At 36.2% G+C, this 13,481-nt stretch overlaps 1 protein-coding gene across 4 annotated transcripts in view; it reads left to right on the top strand.

Annotated features, from left to right (window-relative positions):
* Positions 1-12,197, top strand: part of LOC126768932 (fatty-acid amide hydrolase 2-A-like) — a 32,427-nt gene extending 20,230 nt beyond the window's left edge. For 3 of the 4 annotated variants that reach the window (XM_050487402.1, XM_050487401.1, XM_050487404.1), the window contains exons 5-11: positions 4,222-4,333; positions 5,926-6,104; positions 6,532-6,651; positions 7,002-7,103; positions 8,094-8,261; positions 8,941-9,120; positions 11,233-12,197. In XM_050487402.1, coding sequence (XP_050343359.1) covers positions 4,222-4,333; positions 5,926-6,104; positions 6,532-6,651; positions 7,002-7,103; positions 8,094-8,261; positions 8,941-9,120; positions 11,233-11,322 — 951 coding nt within the window. In that variant the 3' untranslated portion in view covers positions 11,323-12,197. The remainder of the gene's footprint in view (positions 1-4,221; positions 4,334-5,925; positions 6,105-6,531; positions 6,652-7,001; positions 7,104-8,093; positions 8,262-8,940; positions 9,121-11,232) is intronic. The other variant, XM_050487400.1, reaches the window with a different exon arrangement.
* Positions 12,198-13,481: the final 1,284 nt, after the last annotated feature.

Raw genomic sequence — 13,481 nt, forward strand, 5'->3', positions numbered from 1 at the left:
AAAAAATCAAATGCAATATAATTCATAAACTCATTTCAATATTAATCATAATATTTTATTATTATTATTGAAATGAGATGAGATAATGGGATTACAAACCGTTAAGCTTGTGTACTAAGGCATAACATTAAAATTTTGGTTTTGCTTTAATTTATTCGGGGACTGGAACTCACTATCCTTCATTGGCTATTTAGATAACCTGTGTTAAGGATAGTAATTTACCAACCCCCAGGATGGGTAAGCAGTAGGGCAACATACATGTAAATATTAGCTATTTAAGGCTTAAAGGAACAACAATTATATTCAAGTGTCGAAATTATAAATATATCAATTATTAAATTCACACGAACAAAACATGTGGTTATAATAATTAAAATTGAGTATCGTAATTGACCTTTAAACAAATTATGTAACCAAAGGAAACTTGATTTCCATATTATGCAATTAAATAGTATCCTACAGTTAACGAATTTGCCGATAAACCGTTGGTTATATCGTAATTAGTTTCCGTAACAGTTAACATATCTAATTGACCAAATTCCTGTTTTCTATATAATAACATAAGGGCATACGTTATAGATCCTACTCACACATAGCCTTCTGCCTGTTAAATACATATATATTATAGACAATTACTTTTATTAAGCAGTTAGGTATATTACTAACATATATTTTCGTAAATAATGAAATGATATTTGCAAAACCGTTATATTTGTAAACCTAAAAGTTTCTATTTACCCCCTCCAATTAATCGTAAAGCTTGTGTCACGAGTGGGGATGACAATAGCCTATCTATCTTCTATCTATATTAATAAATTAGATGTTTTTTTGTATTGTCTTACTGAAAAAAACTTCTAGACCACAGTGTTACATTTACGGCCTGTGAATGTCACACTGCTGGGCGTAGGCCTCCTCTCCTTTTTTGAGGAGAAGGTTTGGAGCTTATTCCACCACGCTGCTCTAATGCGGGTTGGTGGAATACACATGTGGCAGAATTTCCGTGAAATTTGACACATGCAGGTTTCCTCACGATGTTTTCCTTCACCGTCAAGCACGAGATGAATTATAACCACAAATTAGGCACATGAAAATTCAGTGGTGCTTACCCGGGTTTGAACCCACGATCATCGGTTAAGATTCACGCGTTCTAACCATTAGGCCATCTCGGCTTAACAAGGGACATAAAATCTTAGTTCCCAAGGTTTGTGGCGTATTGGCTATGTAAGCGATGGTTGACATTTCTTACAATGCCAATGTCTAAGGGCGTTTGTGACCACTTACCATCAGGTTGCTTATATGATCGCCTTCCTCTTCTATAAAAAAATATGATTTATATATTTTATATTTATTATCAACCGATTTTTATTTATTTTCTGATGAATAACTAAAGCGAACATACGTTTGTGCCTCCGACCTTGTAAGCTAGCCATTAGACCAATGAGACTGTATAGTCAAATATGAATATTTTGTATTACCGTTGTTCGGTTTGAGTGAAATGCAACTTTAATCACAGGCGCAAATATTTACATTTACTTGTAAACGTTTTTTATCGAGTTATTAGTTAAACAATGCTGTGTCTTCTTCTTTCAAATGTCCAAGCAATAATGACAGAAAGAGCGAAATGTAAGTTTTCAGTGTTTCAATGTGTAATCAATGTCCAAGCAATGTTCATAAGTAAGGCCCTTTGATTCCATAGTTGGCATGCCATTGACTATATATGGATTGAAATTAATTAGGGTCGTACTATATGTAATAATATAATCGATTAAATGCATATGGTAAAGTAACAGCCTGTGATCGTCCCACTAGTGAGCGAGCCTCCCTCCTCTTGAAGAGAAGGTTTGGAGCTTATTCCACCACGCTGCCCCAAGGCGGATTGATCGAAAGACACATGTGGCAATATTCCATCTGACGCATGCAGGCTTCTTTACGATGTTTACCTTCTACTAGCCCGGGTTTGAACTCGCAATCTTCGGTTAAGATTCATGTGTATGCCTTGAAGAGAAGGTTTGGAGCTTATTCCACCACGCTGCCCCAAGGCGGATTGATCGAAAGACACATGTGGCAATATTCCATCTGACGCATGCAGGTTTCTTTACGATGTTTACCTTCTACTAGCCCGGGTTTGAACTCGCAATCTTCGGTTAAGATTCATGTGTATGCCACTGAGCCTACCCGGCTCTCTTAAATTGTATACGAGTTCAATTCATCGTTAACTCACGATGACACAATGATGATTATCCCCCTGACCGCTTTTGGCCACGGCGGCAAGTCTCATGAGAGATAAGCCAACTGCGCAAGACATATTATTGTGCACAAATGTGTACGCAAACACAGGTGCACTCTATTCCCTCACTTTCATAATCCGATGGGACAGCAACCGGACACAACCGAAAATAGTTCAGGCGCAGGACCAACGGCTTTTGCGAGCTTTTTGAGGCGTGGGAGTGTACACACTTCCAACTTCCAGGCTTCGAGCTGCTACTGAGAATCTTCGACAGAAAAAATCAATAACTTTTTATTGGCCCGAGTTGGGTTTTGATCTGCGGCCTTATATCAAGAAGAACGAGGCAATATCGAAGACGCAATACACAGAACTTAATATAAGACAGTTTGTTAGTGAGCTATCGTTAGTAGTTAAAGTAAATATATGTATTTATAATAATATGACATCAACTAAGTCACACATGCTCATTGCAAATAATAAAACGAATACTATTATAATATTTACACAGGAATACTTATTTCTCAATCATTATATATTGTTAGAATATCTTATATTTATTTATATTTCAAAAATATTTGTTAAACTTATTTGTTTATGTATCGTTTTCTTAAAAATTAACTTCTACTTGTACTTGGTATGGTTATGTTCCGGTTTGTAGAATAACTGACCCAGTGTAACTATAGGTACAAGAATCATCTTAGTTCCCATGATTGCTAGTGTATTAATCGTGTGAGCAAGAATTCATATTATTTCTATATTAAGATTTTAATTAGTGTGATCAAATTAATTGTTTACGAACAGAACGAAAAGTTTTTGGGTGTGGGGCATTTCATTTGTCGTTATGTTGATGTTATTCGAACAATTAATTTTCATTAGCACGTTCATTTACACTTTCTCGTCAAAACTAATGCCTGGCTCAGGGTTTGTATCCATGACCTCTTTGTACCATGATCAGCCTTCTAAGCTATCCATTAAAAGTAAAGAACTTTTTTATAGCTGCATACTACTGAAATAAATAAATAATTACAATTTCACATATAATATTGTACGGTAAAAAGAGCCAGTTGGGTATGGCCGAGTCGAAACACCGCATTGGTTTTTAGCTAGTCCCTTAATCATGAAAATTGCGCAAAATGATTAAATACTTGATTATACAAGCAATAAAAGATAAAATCTGTATTTTTAAACAAAATAATAATTACCATAATATAAAAAGAAAAACATCAGCAGAGTTTAAGGTATATTAAAATTAAATTAAAATTTAAGAACAGTCGTCACCACACAAATAATAGCATGTACCAAATACTGCTGGACACGTTCGACGGTCGTCAAAAGTCGAAGTCGCTATTTTCCGTAGTATGTAATGCGCGAATAAAATTGTTAGTGTCAAGGGTATGCATTGTATTTGTAAAGTGCATTAGTAATTCAATATTATACAATACGCGTAGTTCGTATGAATGCTAGAAATAACTTTACAACGTAAATTGTTTTTATCTTAACAATACAAGCGTATCCTCGAAATAAACATTTAATGTTACTCTAGAGCGTAAACTCATTTGTTTGAACTAACAGTTACACTCGTTGATATGATGTAATATCGATATTAAAAGATTACAATCAAATCAAAATATATGTACTTTATATATAAAGCTACCTATACTGAATGATTTTCTACTCAGAAGATCCGTTTCGATGAATGAAAGAATGACTACTGACGATCTACTCCTCAGTAGTCGTTCCTTTTCTCAAATAATGTTGCATTAATAGACAATAATAATAATATATAACAATAATAATAAAAATAATAATAAAAAATATTATTTAGTCACAACAACCGTCGATACTTGGATGCAATTTATTTACAATTATTAATTATCTGTGTTTTTGTGCAAATGTGATATACAATCATTAAATACTCTGAATCGTCTTTTTACATCCATTGAGCCATGTTAGATGAATTGATCCACACTGGCTCACAAACCAACTGAACACAGGCGGCCCTGCTGGCAAGCGGCGCGTCTGCGCTGTCCGTGTCGTCCGACATCGCGGGCTCCATCCGCATCCCCGCCGCTTTCTGCGGCGTGTACGGACACAAGCCCACACCAGGTGAATTTCCTCTTCATTTATTTATGTTATGACACCACTAGAAAAAAATACAGAAAATGCTTAGAAATTTATCAATGAGCAATGTGTGTGGATTTATGGCTAATTAGCCATTTATTGTTTCGAGTTTGTTCTTAGAAAATAACCTACAGTATACTTACGAGTTATTTTGTAAGAACAAATTCGAAACTCAACGGATAACACGAACACGAAAGATCAGAAAATGATATGCGACATTGATAAGTAACAATAATAATAAATAATACTCATCAAAATAGCGTATCGCCGTTCGTAAGCCGATTTTCTACATTTCGTGAGAGAGACACGAAATGGGTTCTTACAGAAGAGCGATGCAATTAACAACATGCATTCTGTTTTGTACCAAACGTCATATTGTACTCATACGCACTGACTCCACCAACTCGACCAACTTTTTATTTCATATCTTAAATTCGCATCAATCAAATGATATAAGTTAAGTTTTCTTATATAATATATTATATACTAAATCTTGTAAAGTCCTATAATATTAAACGTCGAATTCTAGTTTAAATATATTTTATATTTATTTCGTTTATCTCTGAAACGGCTCTTAAAATTTTGCACAATTTTTTAGTTTTGCTGATTTTGCTTTTTAAGTTTAATCTAAATAGGCGTATTTGTTGAATAAAACGCAGATTTTCACAAAACAATTTTTTAAATTTTTATTATAGCCAACCATAGCTGGGTCGCCCTGGTCCTCAAAATATATAGTAGATTCCAAACGAATAAGCCGAGATGGCCCAGTGGTAAGAACGCGTGAATCTTAACCGATGATAGTGGAATTTTCATGTGCTTAATTTGTGATTATAATTCATCTCGTGCTTTACGGTGAAGGAAAACATCGTGAGGAAACCTGCATGTGTCTAATTTCACTGAAATCTGCCACATGTGTATTCTGCCAATACCTTCTCCTCAAAAAGAGGAGAGGAGGCCTTTAGCCCAGCAGTGGGACATTCACAGGCTGTTATGGTACGGGTAAACGAATAAGAAAAACCTTAGTTTTACATATTCCATGCGATTTGCTAATTAGCTCTGCTATATATTAATACAAACCTTTCTTAATGAATTCTTAATTGAATAAGTATAACTTTACTTATAAAACAATACTTGACTACTTGCATCTACTTATAACAACTAGCGACATTCAAGACACCAAAAACAAATTATAATTGGTAGAGATCTAGAATAATCTATCGTAGACTATGATATGACATAAATTCAATGACAAAGTTGTTTATTTCTTTTTATTCCTCTTGTGATTGTAATCCAATATATATAGTATAGGTTCTGCTAGTGTTATTCCATTGCGTCATAATTCTTCTGGAATAATTGTATTTTTATGTTTTATGTCTCCTTTATCTGGTGTACAATAGATATTTTTTTTTATTATTACTAAAAGTGAAAAATATTCTCTGTTTACTATATATTTATTGAACACATTTGTTTGTCACACATCTTCGAGTACGTAAAGCTCGTCAAATTTCTAGTTTTCTTAATATTTTTCAAATGTAACGATACCATATTGCCCAATATGAGTAAACTTTTTCTTTCAGGTATAATATCTATCGAAGGTCACGTTCCAACATTAACAGATGAAAACTACGCCAAGTTCCTAACAGTGGGTCCTATGACGAGGTTCGCTGAGGACCTCGGGCCACTTCTGAAGATAATGGCAGCTGACAATGCGCACCTACTCGACCTCGACAAGCCTGTGCAACTGGATCAGTTAAAGGTAAAATAGAAAGATATATATAATAATAACTACATATTAAATATTATTTGAGCCGAGATGTATTTAATTAGCGTTTATAATTTATCTCGCACTCGGCTGTGAAAGAAAACCTCGTGAGGAAACCTATAGGTACCACCCACTCATCAGATATTCTACTGCAAAACAGCAGTACTTGGTATTGTTGTGTTCCGGTTTGAACGGTGAGTGAGCCAGTGTAATTACAGGCACAAGGGACATAACTTCTTAGTTCCCAAGGTTGGGGGCGCATTGGTAATGTAAGCGATGGTTAACATTTCTTACAATGCCAATGTCTATGGGCGTCGGTGACCACTTACCATCAGGTGGCCCATATGCTCGTCCGTCTTCCTATTGTAAAAAAAAAGAAATATATTTTCAGAAAATAATATTTAACTGTCGTTGTTGGCAGGTGTTCCACATGTGCGAGGCCACGTCGTCCGCCGCCCTGCTGCGGGTGCCGCGCGCCGTGCAGAGCGCCGTCTCGCGCGCCGCGCGCCTCCTGCAGCGACGCGGCGCCGCGCTCGCGCACGTGAGTACACGCGACAGTGGGAGAGGGAGAGCCCCGTGCTGAGAGATTGTGTGCTCACACACAGGTGCACTCAGGTTCCGACAATCATAATCTCATAAACGGCAATCCGACAAGAACAGAAAGAGTTTAGACGAAGGACCGACTCCTTTGCGTGCTTTGCCATGCTTGGCACGGACTAGTATTTCTTAAGAGTCATCAGTCAAGGGCACCTGCAGTTCGCCATGTGTGCGTTTGGGTTTGTGTGTCTCTGTGTGTGTGTGTTAAAATTTGATAAGTTATGATTTAGTTGTAATACTTTAGAAAGGTAAACTTTAACATGATACTCACAAGTGCGTTTTCTTTTGTTTCAGGAGAAATTCACAGAGTTAGAAGATTCTGTAGAAATGTCAGTATCAGTTTTCTTCTCTATGAAAGATATACCCAACATGCTTCAAGATCCCGCAAATCCAAAAGTAAGTGCGTATATTACGCAGGTAATGAATTTTTTTGAATATAAAGACTATATGAAACATATAATCTACTTTATATAGTAGTTTTACTTGGTGGTAGGGCTCTGTACACGCTCGTCTTGATAGGTACCACCCTGTCATTACTTATTCTACCGGAAAACAACAGTACTTATTGTTGTTGTGTTCCGGTTTGAAGGATGAGTGAGCCAGTGTAACTAGAGGCACAAGGGACATAACGTCTTAATTCCCAAGGTTGGTGGCGCATTGGTATGTAAACGATAGTTAATATTTCTTACAATGTCAATGTCTATGGATGGTGTTGACCACTTACCATTAGATGGCTCATTTACTCGCCCACCTAGCTATTTTATAAAAAAAAGCCTCGAAAAGGCTGGCGAGTTTTTTCGAGTTTGAAAGATTTAAAAACCTTGATTATCTTCTTTTGGGCTTCCCAAAATATTAAATAATCGTAAATATTGTGTTATGATGAAAAATACCATAATATTTATTATAAGTCAAATTCAGTTATTTATGTATGGTAAAAATAATTATCATTGTTTCATGCAATCGATTTGTTGGGGCTTAATTCAAGTAAAAAAGTATTTAAAATGAGAATATAATGTTGAATACAAGTGGGTATTATAATTATGTGTCATGATAACAAGCGAGCCACCATGACGTCACACGAAGAATGCTCTTGGTTTTTATTGGGTAGTCTGGAAATGGGCCACAAGTGGACTCTGTGTATTTGAATTTAAAATATCCAATAAACATAAACTGTAACATCCTAGATTAGATACAGGCTAACAGGTTCGATCGGTTAGGAAAACTGCTTTTTGTAAATCCTTATGAGACAAACACCTTTGAGCATTTTTTTTATGTCGTCATTTCTTGCATATTTATCATATTACATGTCGATGTCGCTTCCAATTGTGTTCTGCTCGCCCACTTGAGAAAGTTAAGTTGTATGTTATAACAAGCGTCTAACTGCAGCACGACAGGAGCATACTGCTGGAGCTAATAAAGCTGCTGTTCGGCGGCGGGTCGCGCTCGCTGCAGGCGCTGGGGTTCGCGCTGCTGCATCGCAAGATGCTCTACATCCCGCAGGCCGCCGTCCCGCACTACCGCCGCCGCGCCGCCGCCCTGCGGCAGCTCCTGCAGGTACCCCTCACACGCGCATCGTACACAAACAGAAACTCGATGGCGTATTCCAATCATAGAACTGAAGATACATAAACAACTTGAACATTGAATTGACTCGATATCATTCAAGGTCGAGATCTTTATAATCTGTGGTGTATTTTGGATTCGTGAGAAGTTGAAATGGCGGTGAAGTTGTAATCGTAACTTTTCGATCGAAGTAAAAATAGAGCAAATTTATTTATAAGTGGAATGGTGTCGTTCAGAACAGCTTGTAGTGCGTAATATAGCAAATCACGTCGTGTTAGTAAATTAGGAAAGGGGTCTATATAGCTCTTCTGCACGATGCTATATCAACGGAAACTTTCGAGGGAGTTAGATAATTGGTATCCCATTACATTTCTTTCAAATTTTATTCAGTTCAGAAGCATTAAATTCAGTTATTGATAATCAAAATATAAAACTACGAACGGGCCTGAGTACGGGGTACTTAAAAAGAACCGGCAAAAGAAACTCAGTTCGAGTATTTTTTTAACATTAGAAAGAAAGTCAGGAGGCGATCGTTTCATTACCAAGGTGTACTATCATCCATGAACTCACGAATTATTTAATAATATTTAACAAACAAACATTACTAAACATTTTTTTTTAATTTATCAACATAATTCAGACTTTTTAAATGTATTCATGTATGTCCCAGGAGAAACTGGGCGATAATGGGGTGCTGCTGTACCCGGTGCACAACTCGCTGGCGCACTACCATCAGCAGGTGTTCCTGCGCGCGTCGGGCGTCATGTACACGATGCTGTTCAACGTGCTGGGCCTGCCCGCCACCGCCGTGCCCGTCGGCATGCACGGCGGCCTGCCCGTCGCCATACAGGTGTTGCAATACTTGGGAATTCTATAAAATCGAAATATTATGTGTTTTCATTGTGTTCTTACTGACATGTTACATTTTAAATGTTGAACAGTACAGTAACAGCCTGTTAATGTCCCACTGCTGTTGAGGAGAAGGTTTCAGCTTATTCCACCACGCTGCTCCCATACGGGTTGGTAGAATACACATGTGGCAAAATTTCATTGAAATTAGACACATGCAGGTTTCCTCACGATGTTTTCCTTCACCGTCAAGCACGAGATGAATTATAAACACAAATTAAGCACATGACAATTCAGTGGTGCTTGCCCGGGCTTGAACCCACGACCATCGGTTAACATTCAGGCGTTCTTACCACTTGGCCATCTCGGCTTTTTTTTGGGGGTCCTGCTCTACTCGGTAAGCCGTAAATACGTGTAATGACGTATGTACGTCATGGGGTGATCTCGACTTTGACCAAATCATGTTAAACAGAAACTCGATAAATAATATTCGATTCGAATTGTAATAAATACAGATATTTACACATGTATTCGCCATAATAATCAAAACGTACTATATATAGAGTGAAGTAATTTATTGTCACAGTTAAAAATATTTGTTAAAATAAGAAGCAGACTGCCACGGTAACAAGATTTCATTTATGAATGAACGAAATCAATGAATTCCATTTATGAATGAATTCATTTGTGACTGTGATTTATGCTACGGTCAAAATTTACAAAAAAAAACAATATATCATTATGCAATAGCGATATTTTTTACCTGTGACAGTAAAAACAACAAGTATCGTCTGTCATTGTTACCGTCCTCAAAAAAAAATAAGTTCATCTTTGTTACACATATAGATATTGAATAACTAAGAAAGAGATAGATACGTAGACAGAGCAACAAGCGCCGTGAAACCGCGATTGAGACAGAGATAGTTTGTCAATGTGTGCATATAATGTTGCCATAGTAACTGCATTTCCTGTTTTGGGAGATAAATAATTTTCAGGATTTATTTAAAACAAAATGAGGTTATTAAATTTTACTTTTTAATAATTGTTATACATTTTTTTTTTATTTTGTTTTCCAACTACACCCAAAAACCGTTGCATTGTTTGTTTTTGCTTCCGTTATCAATAGTACTTCAGTATCTTTATATGGCACTGGATTAGCATTCTCCTCAGATGTTGAAATCTAGAACACACAATTCAATTATTAATAAAGAATAGTTGCCACATATATTTCTATGTTATAACCTCTTGACTCTGAATCTAATAATATTATAAATTCATGAATGTTAAATAATGTTGTCGTTAGAAAATTATAAATGAATTAAAATAACTTTAAAGCACTTTAGGTTGTTATTGCACTCCGTATTTATTTCTTTACTATGTCGACGAGTTTTTTATCGAGAATCGTACTTACATGATAGATCATTATAGGTGATGAATGATAAAAACTGGAAAATCCTATTATGTTCAGGATTTTAATGTAATATAAGGTTCCGTCAATTTTCTTCTTGCTATCCCTTTAACATGAAATATTTTAAGTCACAGTCAATGTGACATCTAGTATCACGATATTCCTATTATGTCCCAAGTCCAATACTATGCCAAGTCAACCACTTTTTGACATCTATCTTAGAATTCCAGATTTCGTAAAATGTTAGCCTTAAAATGCTTAATAAATGAAAATATATTAATTGCCTAAGCTTATTTTTGACTTCTTACATACATTATAACTATATCAAAAGATAATTGTCATGCATGTAATAAGAGTCGTTCCATGGCATCGTTACGTATAGAATAATAAAAAAATACAAGATATGGAAACCGTACCGTTTTATTCAACAGATAAAAAAATTATAATAATCAATTCAACAAAGTATTAAGGATGATTATTAACATAATCGAATTAATAATTGAAATTTTACGTTGCTGCAATCACTCACCCCTTCTGTCAAAAATGAATAAACCTTTTGGACAGAGTATAATAATAATATTATCTACTTCTTTTATATATTTTTTTTAATATATGAGTATAAAACGTATCCAGAAGCAAATGTTAAAATGTCTGCGGTGTTCGTTTATTTAGACTACAGAGTACAGCATATTTCCTCGCTTGCAGGTTATCGCTGCACCGAACCAGGACAGGTTATGTTTGGCAGTTGCGAAGGAACTCGAAAAAGGATTCGGAGGCTGGCAACCCGCAACATAATTTAAGGCAGTTAGTAATAAGTGTCAATGTCAATAAACCACATGTATGACGTGGTAACTTTTATATGTACTTTATGTATGTTAGTCGATTTTGGATTGCGTTTTCAACAAAGCGTTTTCTGTGTTAACGTAAATTATAACACAATCAATCGACAGTTTAAAACGCAAACCATTTTTTTTATAAAAGGTAAATTATACATACGTCTAAAGCCCATTTCAAAATGAACTTAAACATCTCTTAAAGTATGAAACACTAAAAAAAACTATATTTTCGTATATACAATTTTAGATGTCTATTTATATTTATTAAATAATTAAATTAAAAAAAAATCTAGTTAGTATTAGAAGTCAACAGAGTCAAATTTTTTTCTTTACATATTGCTTTACTTGAGGATTATTTATATTACGGCCATAACTTTAACCAAATCAATATTAAAAATAGCTACTGTACATATGACAGCATGGTGACAAGAATGCTAGCAACATTTCCCCGTTGAATCGCAATTCCGATCCTCTGGGCGTAAAATCAACCATCCCAACACGTGTTTTAATATTTTTTGCTTAATATGAAATGTGTAATAAAACATACTATAATTGACGTAAATTCTTATAAGATAATAAGTCTTCTGTGTATCGGTGTACCCACGATGTAAAAGCGTTATCAATGTTAGATATTTCACCAATTAAATTGGTGTCCACTGAACAAAATGTATCATTTTTATAATAATTATCAATTGTAAATACTTATCTAAAGTTAATGTTAATTATTTTGTGTAAGAATGATTTAATTTTTTTTAATAATAATAATGTTTAACTGTCTCTTAAATATGAATGTGCTGTGAAAAATATTTAAATAAGCGTTTTGAAATGTATTTGTAACATAAATATTCTCTAAAATGTACCATATATCAACTATATTCTTATTATTATAATAAAATCCTTCGAAATGCAATGTTTATTAATTAAGACTGCCTCGTTGGTCTAGTGGCTTGATGTAAGGCCGCAGTCCCGGAGGTCCTGGGTTAAATTCCCAGATCGGGCCAATAAAAAGTTATTGAATTTTTCTGTCAGAAAATTCTCAGCAGCAGCCCAGAATCTGAAAGTTGGAAGTGTGTACACTCCCGTGCCTCGAAAAGCACGTAAAGCCGTTGGTCCTGCGCCTGAACTCTTTCCGGTCGTGTCGGATTACATTATATATTATTTGATTAAATAAATTAAACTTAAATATATATTATTGTTCTTGCGTTTTTTAATTTTCGACGATGACGATTGTTCTCCCAAATTCACTGCATTCGGTTCATCCTCTCTCATATTGTCGAGAGCCACATCTCTTTCCTAATCCGATAATATTACTCCACCCGATGGTAAGTGGTAGTAGAGTCCAAACGCGACGATGGCCAGTACAGTCGGGAAGAATGTTCTGAACATTCCGCCTTCGCCTTGCCGGCCCGCAAGATGCCTCTTCATGCCTCGTTTAAAGGAACCCGGAATTGATGTCACAGTTAGGCGGTGACGTCGAGAACCAGCGCGCGTAGACCTATGAAGGAAGGGGGAACAAGAATTAGAGAGAATAATTCCTCAGAGCATTCGCCGTGACACAGTCGATAGAAAGCCCTCAGTGCTGTCATCTCTCGAGGCAATTGTAAAGGTTCGAGGTCGTTTGTGACCCTTACGTTGGCAATAATGTGGACCGCACGTCGCTGCAACCGATCCATGGCCTACAGTAAGTACTTAGCGGAGCCATCCCAAAGGTGCGAACAATATTCCACGTAAAACCGTATCTGCGTTTTGTGAAGCTGTTTTTATAACAGCCTCTACGTAATGCCTTGGACTAAGATCTCAACGAACATCAATCCCCATCCCCATCCGATTTTGCTTTGCATCACCAGCGGAGTGCCACAGAGGGAGGGAAGAGGGGAAAATGGTGACTTTTTCGCTGTGAGAGCGCATACCTGTGTTTTCTTGGCATTAAATTCAACAAGATTATCGGAGCCCCATTTGGCGATGGGTTCTAACGTCCTATCGAGTTCAATGACAAGATCCTCCCGCCTCTCCTTAATTTCCGCTCGCCCAGCTACTGCGCGTCCGTGGTATCCACCATGCACTTGTACTATAGTCTGTATAGCAATGTATGTTCCCAAGAGAGCATATCATTGATAT

This window comes from Nymphalis io, chromosome 6, assembly GCF_905147045.1.
Source record: "Nymphalis io chromosome 6, ilAglIoxx1.1, whole genome shotgun sequence".
Classification (NCBI taxonomy): domain Eukaryota; kingdom Metazoa; phylum Arthropoda; class Insecta; order Lepidoptera; family Nymphalidae; genus Nymphalis; species Nymphalis io.